Below are 21,646 nucleotides of genomic sequence, written 5' to 3' on the forward strand. Positions count from 1 at the left end.
GGACATGAACCCAGACACCTAAGAACCACACTGTATTCAAGGGTCAGGTTGTCATACTAGGGTCTTTGGGGAAGGCTTTGGTGGGACTTGGAGGATAAGGAGGTCTCCAGCACATGGAGGTGGGGAGACAGGCATTCCAGGTAGGGAGAACAGCAAGAGCAAAGGCATGGCCGCTGTAAAGCATGAGGTGAAACTGTTGGAGGGAGTCAGGCTGAAAGATGGGATGGAGCCAGCCCGAGTCAAGTTCAGGCCACGTGTAGCAGTGTTGTGGGAGGCAGAGAGGAGAAAGAAGGCTGGATTCCTCCAGCTCTGCCAACAGTCTGTGTCTGCATTATGGTCATCCCCCACCCCATGTAACGCCAGTGAAATACAAGGCTACGCTGGTTGCTGGGGAGGACTTTCCTAGCCATAACCCCTCCAAGGCTGTCTGTTCCTTAGGTTACCTCAGGGATGGCTCAAGTCTTGGCTCTGCCAGGGCTGCAGTGTGGTCTGGGACTAGTCACTTTCTGTCTCTGAAGCTCCGTTTCACAATTTCTCAGAAAGCTGAGCTGGACCAGATGATCTCTAAAGTCCTGCCAGTTACACCATCTGTGTGTTCTAGAATCTGTGAATGAGGGAATGCAGTAAGGGCCTGGGGGCAGCTGGAGGAAGATGAGGTATAGGCTCACTGGTGAGGGATGAGGGGCTGGAGGAGGGAGAACAGACAGCATCCACATAAAGCAGCTTGCAGAACTTGAACTTGGAGCGAGGCCCTGAGTTCAAGGCAGCTGTCAGCCTGGCATGGAGCAGTCAGGGAGCCCTAAAGAGTGGGGGTGGGGGAGACAGGAAAAGGCAAATGCCCCTGCCCCTGGGGAGCGAGCGCCATTCTGGGTAGAGAGAAAAACCTTCCAGACATAAAGGAAAAAGAGCCCCAAGGCACAGAATATGGAGGGCAGACTCAGGGAGCACCAGAAGGGAGAGGCCAGAGGTGCTTTCAGGGAGGGGGTGGGAAGAGTATCTGGTGGGCCTCCTGGAGAAGGTGCAACTTCACTTGGGCCTCAAAGCTGGTTCCTGCCCTGAGGGGACTCCCATCTAGCTTACACCATCAAGGGGCACGTTGACAGGGCATGTAGCCAGTGAGGACATGGCAAGGATAGAGGGGAGAGGAGGGTCACCAGAGCATGGGGGTGCAGCCCTGGGCACTCCTAGAAGCGGGTGTGGGAGCACACTTGCACTGTCAGCTGGCAGAGTGCCTGGGAGACAGCTGTTCAGGGAGGGGGCGGCACATCTGTAGGGGTGGGCAGATGGCGCAGGGTGAGATCAAGGGAGGAGGTCAGCGGCACAGAAGGAGGCTTTGGTGGTCAGAGGAGTCTTCGCTGTAGGCTCTGAGCCTCAAGGGGTGGAGACAGATGGAGGGAGGAAGAAGTGTGGGACAGCTAGGAAAGGAGAAGGCACAGAGAGTGAGCGCTTTCTCCAGAACTGGGTTACCCAGCAGCCTCACTGGTCCAGGAGAACCAAGACAGCTGGTTCTGGCTATGAAAGCCACATAGCAGCCCATGTAGGTACCTTCCAGACTTCACTTTCAAGCCCATGCTTAGGTTTCCACCAGCCTCTGCTTAGAAGCTCGGCTCGCTTACACTACTCTGAACAGTGCAGTGCATTCATGCCCACATCCGCCACAGACTGGAAGCTATCACTGGGATGACCACAGGTTGCTTTAAAGGGTTACATTATATGTGGCATACTCCATTTAAGATGGCAAGAAATAGGCAGTGCGACTTGGAAAGATTTCTGGAATATTCTGATGATTGAAAAAGAAAATATAAATCTTTAGCTATCTGGAAATTTCAGAAGTCCAAAGACCTTAAGTGCTCAGGGGAGCTGACAGTTATGATGGATAGGTAGAGATAGAAGAGAACACAGGAAGATTATGGAGAAAGACGGCCTGGGTTCGTATTCTGGCTCCATCTCTACCAGCTGTGTGACTTTGGGCAGGTGACTTAACCTCTCTGGGCCTCAGTTTCCTCATCTGAAGTGGGGATGACAATAGTACTTACCTCACAGGGTTGCTGTAAGGAGTAAGTGACTTAATGTACATATAAAGTGCTTAGCATACCCTGACACAAAGTTCATGCAATTGAAGTGGCAGGGCTGTTGTAACGAAATGAGTGAACCTTTCATGTAATGAGGCTCACAGGTACCCTAGCTAATTCCTGAGCCTCAGTATGAAGTCATCCCTGCACACCTAGCCCGCATGATAAATTTCGATCTGGGTCCTCAAGACAAGGGCTGGGTTGAGGTAGGGGGCAGGGGATGGGGACTGTGGGGGGCAGACTGGAAGGAGTGGCCGAGGTGCCACCCCTTGGGGATTCCAGACCCCAGAGTCCAAGCTGGGGCCTTTGGGACGCTGAAGTGATCCTCACCTCCTGCCGGGCCCAGGACATGGCTGCCTGGGCGATGCTCTCTGCCCTCTGCCCTCCCCCGCCAGAGCAGGGGCCAGGCAGGAGGGAGGCTCGGCTTTCCCAGATCAGCCTGTCCCTCTCCCCAGCACCATCTCCAAGAACACGGCTGATCACACCTTGGCACGACCTCCTCGCGTTAGCTCTGCCCCTGGAGCTCCAGAGTTGCCAGACCCCCCTATTACCAGACCCATTTTGCAGAACAGGCAACTGAGGAACAGAGAGGTTCAGTGACTTGCCCAAGGGCAGAGCAGAGACCAGAGCTCAGAACTGGGGCTCAGAACCCCCACTCTTCCTGGGCCACCCTCAAATCTTGGATGAGACCCCCCCTCCTAACCTTGCTCCTACCCCTCCCTGCTGCCGCTGCCTAACTCGCTCACCTCTCCTCTGTCTCTCTCTTCCCCCACCCTGCCATCCCCTCCTCCCCCGCCCCATCCCCTCCCCCCACCGCAGGGCCCGAGGGCTGTAACCTGTTCATCTACCATCTGCCCCAGGAGTTTGGGGACGCTGAGCTGATGCAGATGTTCCTCCCTTTCGGTAATGTCATCTCCTCGAAAGTGTTTGTGGATCGGGCGACTAACCAAAGTAAATGCTTTGGTGGGTAAAGATAACAAATCAATTAGCTTCACCTAGGACAGGGCGGTGCTCGCACCAATTTACTGGTGTCCAACTGCTTTTAACCTGCTCCTTCACATCGCCCCCCTCCCCAGGTGCTCCCCCTAGCCCAGCCTCTACCCCCATCTCTCACATCCTCTTCTCTCTTCTACTGTTCTTTGCTTCTTGGCTTTCCCTGCCACCCCTGCCCTGCTCCTCATCATGCAGGTCCCAGTCCAAGCCCAAAGGCCCAATGCAAAGGGAAAGGGGGACACCTTGGGCAAGCTGGGGAGGGGGCAGTTAGCAGAGCCCCAGCAGTATCCATTCTCCCAGCAGCCCTTTCCAGCCGTGATCAGAGTGGCCGACCTGAGCCCTGCTCAGTGTAATCCTTGGGGTGGGAGAGTCAGCCCACCGAGCCCCCACCCTGCTTGCCCCCAGCCTCCTCTGTCCACCTCTCTTTCCTGCCCATGTCCCCATTCTCTGTCTCCCCCGCTCTTTGCTCCCCTCTGTCATCCAATGAACCCTCCTTCCCACTCACCCCAAGGCCACCAGAGCTGGGCATTGTTGAGGAGTCAGGAAGGAGACTGGTCCCTGCCCTCAGGAAGCCAAGGTCTGAGCTTAGCTGAAAATCACATATATGCACCAGTAATGAAATCCACAAGGCACCAAGTAGTGATGTCATAAGAAAGGTGGATGGACGTGAACAGACGTCAGGGAGGTGGAGGGAGTTCCAGGCAGGGAGAACAGAATGGACTGAGGCTTGGGGATGGGGTAAGAAGAGTTGAAGCACAGGAGGCAGGGGGCTAGGGGAGAGAGTTCAGGAGACACTAGTTGTGATGGAGGGTCTGAGCTGGGGAGGGTGTTGACCATTCAGATAAGGAGGTTTCATTTTGTGCAGCAGGCTGTGGAAGGTGGTGGTGGTGGGGTTTGAATTGAGAGTAATAAACAGCTTCCATGAAATTCGCCTGGTGGCAGGATGAATTAGATGGGAGAGGGAGGACTTGGGAGGGTCCAGGAGTATGGCTGCCAGATAAAATAGTGGATGCCCAGTTAAACTTGAATTTCAGATAAACCAGGAATACATTTTTTGTATAAGTTTGTCCCAAATATTGCATGCAGTATATCCCATGCAATATTTGGGATATATTTATACCAAAAATGCATTCATTGTTTATCTAATATTTGAATTTAACTGGGTGTCCTGTGTTTTCATTTGCTAACTCTGGCAACCCTAACCAGGAAGCTTCAGACCTCCTCCTGGAATTCCGCCTCATCCCCACACTTTTCCCCTCCATTCCTCTCTGGTGCCTCTCCCACCTCCTCCTCCACCTCCCTCAGTCGTCCCTTCTGAGACCAGATCCACTCCTGCATTACTGAGGCTGGAAGAGCCTGGCCCCAGTGCATTAGTTTCCCAGAGAGCCGTGCATGGTAACAGCCGAACATTCAGGAGCTCAGTTATCTCCAGTATGACCCTCAGATTCTGGGGCTGTGCGGAGAGAGCAGGAGCCCGCGTCAGCCGGGAGCCAGATTATACAGAAGGTATTAAAGTGTATCAGGAAACACATGTTAAGGGGATTCCAGTTTGGAAACCAACTCTCCAGAAACATGAAGGGCTTGAGGGTTCAGAGCATGAGCCCCAAAGTAGTCAAGATCCTTCTACCCTTGTCCTTTCCCCTCTGGCAGATGGCACAGGAAACTTGTAGTACTTCAATGGCACAGAGTTACCCCAGTAGCCCCTTTGTCTTTGGGTTTGGAAAAACAAAGCAAATAGCAGAGTTATACCTCTCCACTGTTGGATATCTCTCCTTACAAATTACAATTATGTATGTAAAAACAAACTGGAAATCAGTTGCATATGGTCTTTAAGTAAGCCTCAAATGCTATGTGAATCAGAAGAAGCCTGCTGAAAGCCCAGAGAGGGAGCTAAAGTTCCAACCGTAGCCTCCTCCCCGCATCCTCAGCCTTGGGGGCTGGCGCTGTTCCTGGTGGAGTTGCAGCCCAGTTTATCAAAAGCATTTCCTTATAGTCTGCCCCAAGCATTGCCCTTGCCATTCCAAACCCAACCAAACCCACTACCCACTCATAGTGACCCTATAGCAACCCTATGCGACAGAGTAGAACTGCCCTGTAGGGTTTCCAAGGCTGTAAATCTTTTACGGAAGCAGACTGCCACATCTTTCTTCTGAGGAGCAGCTGGTGAGTTCAAACTGCCAAACTTTTGGTTAGCAGCTGAGTGCTTTAATCATTGCATCACCATGTACATTCTCCAGGACCAAGTTTTTTCCTGCTTTTAAAAAGAAATTCTCTATATACCTCTACTTGAGCTCTCTCCTCTCTTCTCGAACACACTTCTAGCGCTAAACATTTGCCAACCTTGGCATTGGAAAGCTCCCCCAGTACTGGTCCAGCCCAACCATTCCTCCTTAAACGACTGGGTCCTCTCCCTCACTCTGGCTGCCGAGCCCTCTGCAGCTGTCTAGGAGGCAGGTCATTTAACTCTCTGAGTCTCAATTTCTTCGTTAATGAAATGGGGACTTTCACAGTCATTCATCAGGGATGCCATGAGGGTTACATTAGATGGTGTATGTGAGGGGCTTGGCCTCAGAAAGTGCTATTGGACCCTCAGGAAGTGCTATCGTCCCCTTTGCACCCAAAACGAGGCACCATTTTTGCCATAAAAGTGGTCCTATGTTAAGTGAGCCCCTCAAAGCTCCCGCTTGCTGTTTATAAGCATAAACAGAATCCTTCAGAGGTTCTTTGTGAGTGTATGGGCAACTTAAACGTTTCCTGCGTTGGTATGGGAGGCTGGAACTTCCTCAACATGAACAGCGGCAGAGGTGGGGGGCTCTGGGAGAAGGAAGATAGTCCTGGAAACTGGAAACATGGGAGATGGGAGGTGGGGGTGAGGGGGTGACGAGGTGACAGTCTTTGGGGGATGACCGTGTCCCTGCCCTGACTGCTAGCCAGTTAACAACTAGCTGAGAAAAGAAAGTTCCCTTGGGCCTCCAAACTCCTCTGCAAACGCTGGGCCTCGCAGCAACTTTTTGCTTCTCCAGGTCCTCCCCCCCGCCCCACTCTCCCCAAACGATGGTTCTCCCTCTCTTTTTACTTCCTCCCCAGACAGTGCCACCAGCCCTTCTTATCTTTTTCCCATCTCCCAGCTTTGCTCACCTTGTTTCCTGCAAAAAGAGTCACCAAGCCCAGGTGGTGAGGTAAATTTGGAGCCGCGGTGCCGGCGGGCCAGAGGAAGAGGTGGGGTGCTGCATGTCGCCCACAGCCAAGCTACCTGGTCCTGGGCAGGTGTAAACGCACAATTCATACATCTGAAAAATGCTCTGGGCTGCTAAGGACTTGACTTTAGTCAACAGACATACAGGTCAGAGGGACCAGAATGGGATGAGAAGGAGGAGGTGGAAGGATGACTGGAGACTCATCTTCAACTATGGATAATTCTAAATCTTTGCTATTCATTTTGAAGTATAGATTTACAAAGATTGGTTATGTTGCCCTGGACCGGACTCTGGCCAGTTTCACCGCAGGCAACTGCGTGCACGCATGCGTACATACCCGCGCATGTACCCTCGCGCCCCCCACCCCTTCCCTTTTATGGCACGTGGCTGCGTGAGAGCAAAGCAGAGAAAAGACGATAGAAAGAGAAAAGCTGGATGGAGGCTGTGTCTGGGAGGAAGTAAAAAGGGAGAAAGAGCCACCTAGCGGGGAGAAGGAGGGAAAGGGTCTCGAGAGAGTGGAGAGGTCGCAGGCAGGCCCAACGTACCGTGGACAATTATCCAAGAAAACAGCCTCCACTTCATATGGGGTCTGGCTGTTCCGCTATCCCTTATATGTCTAATTGCCACCTGGGTACAGACACCCCAACTGAGGCACGTTTGCAGGTTGGCCTAGGAACCTAACCGAGCTTAATTTCATACATTTTGCAGGAATATAAATCCATTTTACAGGGGTAAAGACCTCTTAAACACATTCAAAGAAATACTAGGTTAAACAAAGCTATAAAAGTTTACTTACTGGAGAACTTGGGGCAGGAGGAGGGTGTTTCTATTTGCTAGGGCCTGGCTGTAAACTTGCCCATAGAAATCCCTTTCTCAAGGAGCACCTATATGGGCCTAGTTTGGGAAATGCTGATGTAGTGTCTCTATATAGCAGATGCACTCTAAGTTCCAAAAAGCTGACTTCAAAACTAACTTTCACGACATGACCCATCGCCATGTGGGAGCTGCTTGATTTAGAAGGTGACTGGGAGTCACATATGGTTCTATATCCCCGCGTGGGGCTTTTGGGAGGAGTGAATTGTGAGAAGCACTTCTGCTGTCCCTGGTACACAGAAGGCTCTCAGCTCATTTTTACTAATAGCACTAATTTTTACTACTATTGTCATAGCTGTCTGGAGGGGCTCACAGGAGACACATCAGTTGGTGCTTGGTTAGTCCAGGGCTTGGGAGTTGCCGACATTCCCTGGGTGCGAGGTGGAGGGTTAATGCGAGTTGAGTCTGTCTGGATGTCCCGGTGTCCAGCCAGGAGTCAGGCTGGGGGCAGCCTTGGCCAGAGGACCGGGAGCTGGGGCGGAAGGTGGCGAGGACTCTGGCCTTGACCCTCCCCCACGGCCAGGCCACACTCGCGAGGGGGGTGGCCAGAAACGCCGGTGGAGACGTTCTCCGTGGTGCCTCCCCTCCGTCCCCCTCGCACTCCTCTCTCTCCCCAGGCCGGCACCCTGTGCCCTCCCGCTGCCAGGCCCCCTCCTGTCAGGGAGGACAGTGTCCAATAAACTCCTCCACCCGCAGGTGTGTCCGCCCTCTCCTAGCCACAGGAGAGGGCTGAGGTGCCGGGGCCGGCCCGGGCGGGGGGGTGGGCGCCTCTCCAAGACCCGCAACGCCGCGGGCGCTCACCTGGGGGAGTGGGCGCCCTGGCAAGTGGCGCCGGCCAAAGGCGAGGTGTGGCCAGGCAGGTGGGGTCTCCGAAACGCCCCGGGAGGGGTCACACGCACGCGTGGTGAAGGGGGGCGCGGCCACGTGGCCCCGCGGGATGCGGAGGCCGGGCCTGTGCCGGGGGCGGAACCCTGAGGGAGGCGGGGCCTTGAGGCCTCCCCGCCCCCAGGCCGCCGGGTGCCGGGGAGGGGCCGTCGCTTTCCCGGCCCCGCCCTCCAGCCCCACCGACCTCCTTTGCTTTCCCGGCTGGGAGCGGTCCCTGGGTGGCCCTGTGGAAACCCAGGCCCTCGTCCCTCGTGTCTCGCCAGGCTTCGTGAGCTTCGACAACCCGGCCAGCGCGCAGACCGCCATCCAGGCAATGAACGGCTTCCAGATCGGCATGAAGAGGCTGAAGGTGCAGCTGAAGCGGCCCAAAGACGCCAATCGCCCGTACTGAGCGCCGGCGGGAGCGTCCCCCGGGGGAGACCAGGACTCGCACAGGTAACCGGGGGCGGCCGGGGCGCGGGGACGGGGGGGCTTGGGAGGGGACACCGGACGGACCCGCCGCCTCCTCTGGCCTCCGCGGGCCGGACCCTCGCTTGTGCCTTGGACCCGCTGCTCTTGGCTCCACCTGCTCCTGGCTCGGTGCCTACGGGCAGGCGCACAGCTGTGGTCACCCCTGCTGAAATGGGCATGGCCATCCCCCTGCTGCAGGGCGAAGAGGCCTGAGGGTTGGGCTTGAGAGAGAGGGGCAGGAATGAAGGAGCCGTCCTGAGAATATGGGGCGAGCTCTGGACCTGCGCCTCCAAGTCTACACTGGCAGTCCTGTTTGCCAGAAAACCCTGGGGTGAGCAGATGGCGAGCTAGGGCCCAGGAGAGTCTGGGGGCGGAACAGGCTCTGCGGAGGAGAGCAGGAGCCGCCTGCTGGAGCCTTCTCCAGACTCCCTGGCTCTCAGCTCCTCACTTCTGCCAGGAGGGCTGGCAGCTTTTAGGCACTTGTCCCCCGCCCCCCTCCAATTACCCATTGCTTATCCAGGAGAGGAGAGACAGGCTTTCTCACAAGGAACTTTACCGAAAACTAAATAAATGAAAATAGGATGGCCTCAAATTTTTTGGGGTGTCGGGGGAAGAGCCTTACCCTGCCTACTTCATGTGGGTCATGGTGGATGGGTAGTGGTCACCTTTTCCTTCTCAGTCGATGTCTTGCCTAGAACTGGAGACACGATTATTCTTCCAGGATATGTTGTCTCCTGGGGGGCAGGGGAACAGGTCATCACAAGCCCACCTTTAGCCTCCCCCCACCCCCTGGCCCCTTCTAGTGCTCAACGTACTGACAGACCAGAGATGCAGGCACCCTTTGGGCCCTTCCAGCTCAGACTGTCCACCCCTCTGTCCCTCCACTCACCCAGCCCGTCTTAGCCTCCTAGGCCTTGATGCAGCTAAAACCCAATCAAGGTTAGAACCTTTAGGTCAAAGAAATTCCCAGATGAAGGGGTAAGGAAGGCAGGTTTGTCATTTGGGACATCAAGTAAGAAGTGGCCCACGGGGTAGAACCAGCTGTCAGTCAGAGTTCGAGTGGGGATTTGGGGGAGTAGTTTAAAAAGCAAGGTAGGTTCTTCCACTGAAAGGGTGAGAACTACAGACCTTCACATAGTGCTTGCATTGCATCAAGCACTGTTCTTGTAGATAACAACCTCCAAGGTAGGATGTGTCTTTATTCCTATTTAACAGATGGAGCACAGAGAGATTAAGTATCTTGCCGATCAGATAGTAAGGGGTAGAACCTGGATTTGAAGCCAAGAGGTCTAGTTCCAGAGGCCATGTTCTTAACCCCTTCAAGTTAAGGAGAATGCTAGACCCCAGCTCCATGCTCACCCTCACTCATACCACACCAGTGCCCTGAATGTCAGAGGGGCCATGTCATGGCATCTCACTTCTTTGGGGTCCCCTATCTACTAAGCAGTATTATAAAAAACTGTAGTATGACAGAACTCTGACAATAAAGTTGACTTTTAATTTCCCAAGGCCTCTTCATCTGAACAGAATTTTAACAAATGGTGGTTTCAGGCTTCCTAACTCAAGACTATTAGAAGCTGTAATAGAAGGAGGGTCCTAAAAAGAGATAAGGGGGCTTCTCAAGGCAGGCTTGGGGACTGCAGTGAGAGGTGACCACTGTTAGGCTGCCAGCAAGGGGGAAACAGCACTCAAAGCACAGAAAGTGTCTTTACAAAGCATGAGGACTGAGCCACAGTCATAGGTGCTCAGAAGGACAGAGCTTTAGAGATTGCTTGTGGCGGGCTCTGAGCAGTGACTGAGGGTACAGCTGCAGCCTGGAGCTGAGAGGTGCTGGGAGCAGGGAGGTGACAGGGAAAATGGTTTCCTGTCTTCCCCTCAGCCCCACCCCTTTGGCTGCTTGGGCTCAGTGTCTTAGGCTATAGACTAAAACAGGAGTTTCTCCAAGAAAGCTTTACCAGGAAACTGAGAGGAAGGAAACAAAGGCAGGAAGAGTGGGCAAAAACGGGAATATGGCCAGGTTCACAGGGCATGGTGTCCTTGTCACGGTGTGAAAGCAGAACACCCCATCTGCCCCTGCCCAGCTTAGAGGTTGGCCTCCAAGTCCGCTGTTGAACCCCTGAGTGTGCTGTAGCACCCTGGGCCCCAAGTCAAGGGACGGGTTCTCAGGCTGCTAGCACTTTGGCTGGAGGACACACTGCGAGGCTTGTACAAGCCCCGCAGAGTCCTGTCTCTCCTGGGCCCCAGGCTTGGGCTTTGATCGGGCCTTTGCTCAGTGTCTGGCCTGGGCTCTGCAGGCACAGGTGCTCTGGGCCTGGCCCATGCAGGCTGTGGCTTTAGTTCTGGGCGCTTTCTGGCGGGAGCCAGCTTTTTTCACGACCTCAAATCTGCATTGGTTCTGCCTGGCCGTAATTAGGTCAGTGCGTTGGAGCTTCCCAGACCTGATTAGAGCTTCCCCTCGCTGGTCAGTGATCTCGCAGCCAGATCTGGGGCTGAACTCTGAGGCTCCACCAGAGGGTGGCTGGGAGGGGTGACCTAGCAGGCCGAGGCGCAGCTGCTCCCTATTCAAGATAGGAGCCAGCTGGGCTCATGCAGAGTCCTGGGGGAGGCTCCTTAGGGGCTGAATGATTCTGAGCATGTGTTTGTGCATTTGAGGCTGAGTTTGTGTGAGAGAGGAGGCTGTGTAAACTGTACGTGTAACAGTATGAGTGAGAAAGTCCCCTAGATTGAGCTTGGAGGGGAGGGCTGTGTGCTGTTCAGGTTTGGGGCCTGGACACTGAAGAGCAGCAGGACGAAAGCTGGGAGAGAGACAAGGAGCACAACATGGGGTGGGGGTGCCATGGTGCGGGGGGAGATGCCTGTGAGACACTCGGGGAAAGAGGGGAGTTCCCCATAGTTTCCTTAGTTGCAGTGGCCATAGCTGACACCTAATGCCTCTACACTCCTCACTTCCTGAGGCCTCTTCTCCCACTCCAGAGGGAGACCTGCCAGTCAGCCATCCTGGGTGGGTCTAAGGGCTTTTGGGAGGGGCTGGAGGTACAGGGATGGCATTTCAGGATTGGAGGGTATGTGGTGGGCCCTGGTCTGGGTGAGGGAAATCTGATGTTGGAAGAACAAAGAACTCGGCCTGGCTGGGCAGGCAGAGCAGGGGTCTGTGGAGGAAGGGGGCTGAGGAATGCTTCTGGGACGGTTGAGGTTGGGTTTGGGCCCAGCCACTTCATCAATTCCCCACAGTGATACGTTAAGATTCTAGGCCTCCCTTCTGCCCCTCTGGAGAAGAGCACAAAGCCTAGTGTGGAAGTGTGCTGCACAGTGTAGAAGCCCAGTGGACTGGAAACCCTGCCAACAAACCTGCTGCATGGGCTTTGGCACCCGCCCGAATGCTGTGGGTGGTTAGTGGGTGGAGAACAAGCTCATAGCGAGCCATGAAGAGGGGCTCAGGGTGGGGGCCCCAAATCCCAGGGTCGGGGCAAAGGACCCTGAAATGGTGAGGGGTGGAAAAACAAAGTCAAATGTGATGATCCTTGATAGATGAAGGGAACTCAGGCTCACCCACCTAGGGCACCACCAGTAAAGAAAGCAGGCCAGGGCCTGTGAGAGGGGCCTGGAGGGGTGCAGGGTAGAAAGGGATGGAGCAGAGGGGGCAGGGCAGGTCAGCAGAGCCATGGTGACAGCAGCAGCGACAAGATCCAGGGCCACAGCCCTCACCTCTCCCATCCACTACCTCTTGTTTTGTGTATTACCCACTTTGCAGGGGACACTGCAGCCTTCCATGTGGGCCTTTTATGGGTCAGAGCTGTAGAGCCTTCTAGGTGCTTCACCTGCTGGGAAGCAGCCTCAGTTTGGCCACATGGGCCACCCTGGGAGCAAAGCTAAGGATGTGAAGTGATTGTGAAATGAAATCCCTAGTGCCAAGGTGTGTTTATAGAATTCCAAAGATATTTATATAACTTACTTTAAATTTGAAAATTGAACATATTGACTTTCTGAAGATTCTGAGGCAGAGTGGAAGGGGAGAGGATCAGAAGTCACAGTGGGTGCTCTTGCATTGAGGCACCCTGCTCTAGGGATGGCGGCCAAGGTGGGGATCCATAGGGTGGAAGGAACGAGCTGCTGTCGGTGTGGACTGTCCTGTGGCAGCAGAGTGTTTCATGGGTGGATCCTACCGATGTGCCAGATCACCTAAGCCAGCCTCTGACCTACCCAGCGAGTCAGGGCCACCCTGACAGGCCCTCCCTCCTGGTCACAGGCCGAAGCCACAGGAAGCTGGGGAGGTGAGAGGTCTGCACCTGGGGGAGAGGGAAAGAATCAAGGGTGATAAAAACCAGAGAGCTTGCTCCCTGAGATCTGCTTGCCAGCCAAGGTGGTTTGAGGGTCTGTTTGATTTTTTTCTGGCCCCCTCGCCAAACCACCCACGCCCTCCTCCTCTCCCTTACGCATGATGGATGCCCTTAGTGGCCCTGTGTGAGGTTCTGCTACTGTTCACAGCGTATCATGTGTCTGCATAAACAACCGTGCGTGTATGTACGTGTGTGCGTGTGCGTACTGACGTGACCATGTCCTTTGTCTGCCGGCTTCCTCCATCCTTTGAGTTCTTTTCAGTTCTCTTATGATTTGACTGCTGTTCTTTCATCAGAGCTTTTAGATTGATGCTGTGGTCTGGTGCTGTATAAATATTTTTCCTTTTAATTTTGTTTTAACTTCTTCCTTGCCCTTCTTCACCCTCAACCCCTCTCCCTTACCTCCCACGCTCCCCTCCCCCACCCAACCCACCTCTTCCTCCCCCTCTACCCACACTCTTTTGTCCTCTCTTTCTCTCTCTCTCTCTAGACATATATAAATATATATATAAATCTTTTCTTCTTTTGTCATTCAATCAAATTCCAACAACCCAACCAGGGCCAGTCAAATCCACCACAGTCTCGCGCTGAGCTAGGAATAAAGTTCACGTAATCACATGAGAGTGGAGAAAACAGTCCCCCATCCGTAAGTTCAAATCAACTCAAAGTTCACAGTGTGACATGATGGCGTCATGTAACAAGGCTAAGAATCGGTTGCATGACAATTGCCGTCAAGTTTCGTGGAGGTGCTGTGATTGGAGCGTTTTTCTTGGATGTTGTATCAGTTGATGATTGGCCAGTCATGATCACACGTGCATTTCTTGACTTTTGTGCTGCCACAATCTTTTTTGCTGTGCTCATTTTTGTTTCGTTCTTGGTGCTTGCAGTGGTTTTACTTTCTGTTGTTTGGTTTTTCTTGTTCAGCGTTTTTTATGCTTCTCTAGTTGTCACATAGAGAAAAAAACAAAACAAAAGAACAAAAAAAATAGTAAAAGTAAAGATGAATTCCTGAATTATCAAACATGGGATCATTTAACTGTGCAAACCATTATTTTTTTTCTTAAAATAAGGAAAACATCTTAAAAATATCTATGCGTGGTTGATTTACTTGCACTTGAAATATTGTGATTTTATTTTTTTCTAGAAATTTGGGGGCCTTTTTCAATTGACACTTTCCTAGGTCTGGTCTTTTTCCAGTTAGGCTATTTTAAATCTCACTCCAAAAGGAAAAACAAAATCAAAAAACAAAATCTCAACAGTAACAGAATGAGAAAAATTCTAAACCAAAAAACTAGAGTACAAAGCCAGAGGCCTCTGAGAGAGAGCCCGGTAACAATTTTAAGGTTTGTATTGTAGCCACTTCTGCTAAATTAAATGTGGGGAGGGGAGGCGAGGGGTGGAGGTTTTGGGAGGGCTTTTTTGGTTGGTTTGGAAAAAAATAGTACTCACAAAAACCAAATGCACCTTTTTGTTTACAACTGAAAAAGGGTCCTTGACAAGTGTTTTTTAATTTTATTATTATTTTATTTGGTGTTGTAATTGTTTAGACTGCTGTGTACGGTTTGCTGTTTGTTGAATCAACAGTGTGAAAAACCTGCCAGCATGGATTGATATACGCATGACGTTGTCCCCTCAACTGGGGGCTTTGCAGTTCTAACTTTCTTGATGTAACCAGTCACCCCCGTGTATAAGTGGAAGCTGCTTGCTAGAATGGAGATGAGTCTCATCTGTTAATTCAGTGATTAAGCATTCTCCTTCTGATTCTAGTCAGATCATGATTTTTCTTAAAAAAGCAAAATGAAACACCGAAAAGCCACCATTCAAAACAAAACAGAGAACTGTCTGAGTTCATTTTATTTAAGTTGGATAAGTAAATCTGTTCTAACTTTTTTTAGGTTCTCCCGTCCATTCCCTTGAAATTCTGAATTTCGTCTAAATTCCCTGGCATGTATGAGAAAAATATTATGTGCGCGTGCGTGTGTGTATATATATATATGCATATACATACACACATATCCATGTATATCCACATATGTGCAGGTGAATATATTCTACACATATATCCAGATATACATATATATACATAGCCTCGCAAATAGTTACTGACCTCAGGAAAGAAGCGGTTGGTTGGACGCTGGGCAAGGATTCTGCAAAATTCATGCCACGAATCTGTTTTCTTCAAGTGGGGGAGGAGTAGGTTGGGCTGCTAGATTTTTGCTATCTTGTTTGCTAGGCTTCTGTATACATATTGTATCTGGGCTAGGTCCCTCAGAGACAGGTTAATTATAAATTCCTATCCCACAGTCCCAAATTCTTCCCTTAGATATAGCCATCCCCTAATCCAGAACTCTAAAGGAGCCCAAATCCCAACAACTAAACCTCTACCACCATCACCATTAGCCTGCCCACTGGTTTCTTACTCTGAACAGAAGAGTAAATTTCTTTTTTATTTATCATGATCATGACTAATTATCATACTGGTCTCTTTTCCCTCCCTCCCACCATCCCCCAGAGCTCCCATCCTAACCCCCCAAGGCAGGTTCCTTTTGGTGTTTGGATGCGTTTTGTGGTGCCCCTCTTGGCTTAATCAGCCCTGATTTTCTTCGTTTTAGGGCAGGATGCTGAACGGGCTACATTAAAAAACAAACCTCTCTCTATATATATTTATAAATGAGAACTGTTGGATGACACCTTTGACATATCAGCCAATATCAATCAAGCTGAAGACTCCAGACACCCTCTGTGACTGTACCATTTCTTCAAGGGAAGTATAGCATCTATGGAGTTCAGAGGGCACATGTTTGGGGAAAAATGCATATGACATAAAGAAGATGAAGAAAACTGAGGAAAAACAAAACACACACAAAAAAGGCAACTTTTAAAACAAAATAACATGAAACCAGACGGGGAGGCTGAAGGGCTGGGAACTGGGAAGAGACGCTGCTTACTGATCCCCAGGGCTTTTCCAGCCCGTTGGCGCCTTGAGGCAGGCTGGGGCAAACGGTGTGGCGGGGCCTGGTCCCCAGGGTGCGGCTGGGAGGCCGCCACTGAGCATCTCTATCTGTCATTCCTTTAGCTATTTAGGGACCAAAGGACCAAACTTTTTATTGCAGATGTGTAGCTCTATGTGAAGTAGAGGGGGAATGGAGGAGAACCTCCTTCCTGCCTCCTGGCTGTTCTTGAAACAGCTTAGAGCGATTCTATGAAAAATGTAATAAAAAATTAAAAAAAAAAAAAAAACACACAAAAAAGGAAAAACGATGCTTCAATGCTTTTAAAACAGCAAGATACTAGTTCTTTGATACTTTGAGAGCCGCTTTGATTACCCTCATTCAAGTCTATGACACTTTCCTATGGTTTTCTGTATTATGTCTGGATGGAGCTGTTAAGAGGAACAAAATGGTGGATATTTGGGGAAAGCAACAAAAATACGAAAACTCATTAACCGTGAAGTGTGAGAAAACGAGGGGAAAAAAGGGACTTCCAAGGCAAGATAATTGTTGTGAAAAGTCTGTAAATGCTTCTCTTTCCCCCTCTTAAACTCCTAATAGTTGTACAGAATTTTAAAAAGGAAAAAAGTTTAAAATACCTATATAATAGAAGAAAATTAGAGGACAGCAAAAAAATAAAAAAGGAAAAAAAAAAAACCTATAGAAGTTAGCGTTACTGCTAAAAATCCCAGATGTTGTAGGACTGTACTTTTGTAGAGTTTAGACTGAGCATCAATCCCTTCTCCCCGCGAGTGCTGTCGGACGCAGTTGTCTCCGAGGCCAGGCCGGACTCGCCGCAGAGCTGCGGGCTCCTGGCCGCCCATCACCGGTGGAGGCCGTGCCATCGGCAGGGAAGGGCTGCCGCCTGAAGGGGCCGCGACGCCGCCGCCTCGCCGCCGCCCTCGCCCCTCGCTTCGCTCCGGGAGCTGCGCGTGCTCCCTGGCTCTTCGCAAGCCCTTGACACCTTCCGCTTCACTCGCCTTCCATGCTTGCTCCAGAGACTTTCCGGGCAAGGGAGAACTGGGAACTTTCATCTCAAAACAACACACACACACACAAAAACCTTAAAAGAGAGAGAGAGAGAGAAATAACAATCTTTGAAGAATTTCTGAAACTGTTTACAAGGAATTTTGAAAAACAGGGATGTTTAAATGATGCCGGCTCTGTTTTTCTGTAAATAAATTTGCATATTTTGTAGGACTTTTAATTGTAATGATAGAGAAAAAAACAAGGAAAACTATTTAATGAAAGCACGATATTTATCTTTGGTAAATGACTTTAGAGCAGTTAAAAAAAGACATTGCTTAAAAAAAACTCAGAATCAAAAAACACTGAATTATTTAAGAACACATATATTTTAAAGTATAACATATTTATTATAATTTATTTGCACCCTTGGGAAGACTTGCTTTGGCACTCCGCCTTGATGCCGGCTCACTGACGTCCAGGTCACCTGGAGGCCAAGGGGCTCTGGGACTGACGATTTTTTTTCCTTTTTTGCTTTAGAAGAACAAATCTGCAGTTCCTCTCAGGCCTCCTGCCTTTCCTTTCTTTCCATCTATTTTGTTGGTTTATCATTATTTTTTAAATTTTCTTTCTTTTTTTTTTTTCCTCTTGACTCCTCCTTTTAGGATGTCCAGATGTTGTAAAAACAGCTGCAGTTCAGTACAACTGCTCTTTTCACACTTAACTCCCCAAAACTCCTTGTAACCTTCTGTAACTATTGGATGACGCTTTCTCCAGCTTAGCCCTAAATAAAGCACAGTTTAAAAAAAAAAAGTCTCTTCTTCAGTCGTCTGTGCCGCTCGGGCTGTGGCCAGCCGGTCCTCCCCAACCCCAAGGCTCACTCACCGGAAATAGCTTTGGTCCTTCGCTTCATGGAATCTGTCTGTTAGGCAGGCCTTCGCTCTGAGCCTCTTTCTGGGAGGTGATGGGAGCTGTAAAAGGAGGTCCTGTCCCACCCTAAAAAAATCTCTATTGGCTGGTGTATCTCTCTGAAAGTCCCTGTTTTGCAGGTCCAATCTTTTGGGTTCCTGGGATAGCCAGAGTGCCCAAACCCAACAGAAATTCATCGTTTCCTCCCTGACAGGAAGAAGCTGAGACCACTTGGCCTGAAGGCAGACCAGGAATTGGAGTGAGGGTGAAGCACTGTGAGGAGCTGGGGATAGAGGTAGTGGAAGGAAGGGACAACAATATAGGAAGAAGGATGAGGGCACAAACCAAAATTTGCCACTGAGCATTTTTCCCCTGGTCCTGCACTTTCCACCACTTTTTCAGTTGGCATGGTTGAAGAAAACAGAAATCTGTATGATACCCTTGGAGTCAGGATTCTGGGAGGAGGGGTGGAGGTGCAGAAGGAGGAGACATGGGGTCCTCCTCTGGGGAGCTTCCTGGAGGGTTGCCCAGTCACACATAGACATGGGATAGAGAGAGATGTCCAAACCCTGAAGGCCAGAGAAGGGAGGTGTGTGGGTGTGTGTGTATGTATGTGAGACTTCCTGAAGTAGGTAGGACATGAACTGAGACTTGGGGGAGAGAAGGTGGGTGAGGAGGGGCAGTCCTCCTGAGGTGAGAGCCCAGACATACACACCAGCCACATCAGACCATGTCGTAGACAGGCCCCTTTCTCTGTCCCATCTCACCCCCCGCCCACCACCACCACCACCACAGCACACACACACAGCCTTCAGCTCTGCGGCCTGGTCTAGGAATGGCAGACTCCCACCAAGGGTCTCAATCTCCCTCCAGTGCTCAGAACACAGGGGCTGCCCGGTGAAGGGCAGGGAGGCACCTGGTGCGGAGAAGACAAGAGCACTTGGAGACAAGGGTCTTTGTCTTCCGTCTGTGCCCTCCTCCTCTGGGAGAGTGGGGAATGGTCTTCTCTGAAGGGGAACTGGTGGAGAGCAGTGCTCAGAGCGCCTGCTCCAGAGCAATACCTGGGGCCAGCGCTCCATTCTCCCCTATATCTCTTCCTGGTGCCAAGAGGCCTGCCTATTCCATGTTCCTGACAGTAGTGTGTGAAACCTTCGCCTGGGGAGAAAAGACCTTCAGGTACCAGCAAATGTGGGCTGACCTTCAAGCGGTCACTTAAGCTTGGAGATGGTTCCGAGGGAGAGGGACTGAAAAGACCCTCACTGTCCCCTAAACTATCCGAGCCTCCCCCTGCTGGCCTGGTAAGGTGGGTGAGGGGCATCTGGGCTATGAGCTCAGGTGACAGCCTGCTCTCTGCCCCTTCCGGGGAGCTTGTGGGGAGCTGGACTTCTTGGAAGAATTAGATACAAGTGGTTGGACTTCAGACTGGGTGTTACATTACCTTGTGAGGAACAGAAAGTTGTTTTCTAAGGAATTCTTTTCGGGGGAATGAGGTGAGGTCTCTAGGTTTTGAGCCTCAGAATATTCAAGACCATGGTTTCTGTTGGATATTTGCAGCTTAAAGACAGTGAATCTGCCTACAGAAAAACAGCCACCTTCTCCTGTTGCTCTCAGAGACCCCAGGGAGGATACCCCAGGGAGGATGCCCCAGGAAGCCTCCTAGAAAGATTCCCAACTCACCTCCCCAAGCCTCTTTTAGTTCTTTGTATCTACCTCCCCACTGTGTCCTCTTCTCTTTGGAACATACCCCTCCTCTATCTCCACTGAAGGTGCTGTGGCTCAGGAGCAGTCGGGGCTGGGGGGCTGCCACCAAGGAGCTGGGCTGCAAAGCCAGCTGGGCCAGTCAGCTTTGCAGAGTTGACTGAGAGAAGAGCTGAAAGCACAGGAGGCCAGATGTGAATATGTCAGTTCTATAAAATAAACCCACACGCCAAGTAACTAATGTATGCATAGAACATTAAAGAGAGAATATAATTTATTAAACTCGGGGGGGAAAGTCATAGATTCCTTGAAAACTTGCTGGAAAGACTCAGGTCACTTTGCACCCATTTAAGGGAGTTCTGGGATCCCCGAAGCTCATCCATCATCTGGTTAAGAACTCCTGATTTGCAATGTTATTTAAGAAAATCCAAGACACAGTTCTCATTAATTTCTGCTTATATTCAATGGCTTATGCTCCTGTTAATATTCTACTTACAGTGTGTGGTTCCTTCATAGCTCCTATTTTTTTTAAAAAACTTTTTTGTTTATTATTATAAATGGCTTATTTCAAGCATAAAAGTAGAAATGCTTGCATAATGAACGGTCATGTACCCACCACCTAGCTTCAACATATATCAATTCATGAATTATTTTGAAGCAAATCATAGATATCAAGTCATTTTATCAGTAAACACCTCAGTTTCCCCCGATGATTTCAATGCTGCATTGATGTCTAAAGGCTGGCTCTGGCCTTCTGTGCAGCTTGGGGGTCACTCTGCCACCATGGCCCCTCTCCCACAACCTTATCCGAGGACAGACACTGGGTCCTGGTCCGAGCCCCTTACCCGCTCAGCACCTGCCAGCAGCACTTTCACAGTTCTCTTAGCTCTTCCATCCTTTTGTACTTTCTTTGCTCTCACTTTTTTCTCTTTTCTTCTTTTCCTTCTCCCATCCTCTGTCTATAATGCTAATATGAAAAGAATATATTTATTGAGACCTTTCATTTAATAGCTCCCGTCTCCTGGGTTTTTATAAAGATCTAACTTTTTTTGTATTCTAAGGAGGATCCCCCTTCCCTCACAAAGAGCACCAGTACAGCTAGACACAAACATACCAGAGCTTCCCCACCTGCACTTGGGTCTCCAAGTCATCTGCCTTCCAAGTGCTGCTTCCTCTAGTCTGGGCAAGTCTGCAGCTCCCGTGGCATGAGGTTGGCAGGGCCAGTGTTGGGATTATACCCCAGTGACCCTTCCCCACCCTGCTTGCCCACCTGGTAAGGTGGGTAAGGGACATCTGGGCAGTGAACTCAGAGGCCCAGCCCAGCCCAAGGTGACATCACACTTGGCTGCGAATGACAATTGGCTATTTTCCAAAACAAAATCCACCCCACAAATAAAAATTATCAGCTACCATTGATGTACCACCCTCAATAGACGATTAACTTCTAAAGTCGAATGTTGAGTAAATATTGATTCACTGCCTGCATGAGTGAATGAGTTAAGGAAGGAAGGAAGGAACAAATTACAGACAACCGAAGGCATGTTCCAAAGAATAGGTGTTCTACAAATGCTTTTTAAGCAATAATAGCGTATTTGGAATAAGTGTATAGCCAAACTCGTTTCCCTCCAGATGAGTATTTGTAGGTATCATATAAACTTTTTACTTTAACTGTATAGATTCCATTTCTCTTTCTACTACCATTCCCTCCATTTTTCTAAGTTGTTCTCCCTTCAAGTCCTTGCTTTGGTTAGCCATGCCACTCCACGCCATATCCCTGGCCAGTGTCAGGTCTTTAACACTCCCAGATGCCCCAAGGCCTGGCTAGTGAGGGGTGGGGGATGGAAGGTTAGACTATCCGTACCAGCTCCCCAGGCCCTTCCTTATCATCCCAACTTCTCCTTCCCTTCTTCCAGGTTAACACTTCAGCTTTTCAGGGAACTCTGAGTATCTCCATTATGCTTCTGTCTAACCAGGATTTGCCCAGATCAGGAGGAGGGTGGAGACTTGTGTATCAGAGTGAAAAATGTCATGCAAGGACCAAATCCCAGTTCTCTGTGTCACTTTGGGAAGGCTACTTAACCTCTCTGAGCCTCAATTTCCTTATCTCTAAAACAGAGCTGATGATACGCATCCCCAAGAGTTATGAGAAGTAAATGAGACACAGGCATACAGCTACATTCAACCCCAAGGGTTCTTGTGTTCCAAATTCTTCCATAGTATAGATACTTAGAATGAATCGTTTATAATTGTCTATTCCTTCCCTTTTCTCAGTTCCA

At 50.4% G+C, this 21,646-nt stretch overlaps 1 protein-coding gene across 50 annotated transcripts in view; it reads left to right on the forward strand.

The window, feature by feature from the left end:
- CELF4 (CUGBP Elav-like family member 4) overlaps window positions 1-15,891 on the forward strand; it is a 343,629-nt gene extending 327,738 nt beyond the window's left edge. For 25 of the 50 annotated variants that reach the window (XM_012556802.1, XM_023735412.1, XM_012556800.1 and 22 more), the window contains exons 13-14: window positions 2,892-2,975; window positions 8,284-8,411. In XM_012556802.1, coding sequence (XP_012412256.1) covers window positions 2,892-2,975; window positions 8,284-8,411 — 212 coding nt within the window. Of the gene's footprint in view, window positions 1-2,891; window positions 3,036-7,752; window positions 7,832-8,283; window positions 8,456-13,366; window positions 13,421-15,419 lie in introns of those variants that run through there. The other 25 variants (XM_023735393.1, XM_023735392.1, XM_023735394.1 and 22 more) reach the window with 5 other exon arrangements.
- The last annotated feature ends 5,755 nt before the right edge of the window (window positions 15,892-21,646 follow it).

Source organism: Trichechus manatus, unplaced genomic scaffold (assembly GCF_000243295.1).
Source record: "Trichechus manatus latirostris isolate Lorelei unplaced genomic scaffold, TriManLat1.0 scaffold00078, whole genome shotgun sequence".
Lineage (NCBI taxonomy): Eukaryota > Metazoa > Chordata > Mammalia > Sirenia > Trichechidae > Trichechus > Trichechus manatus.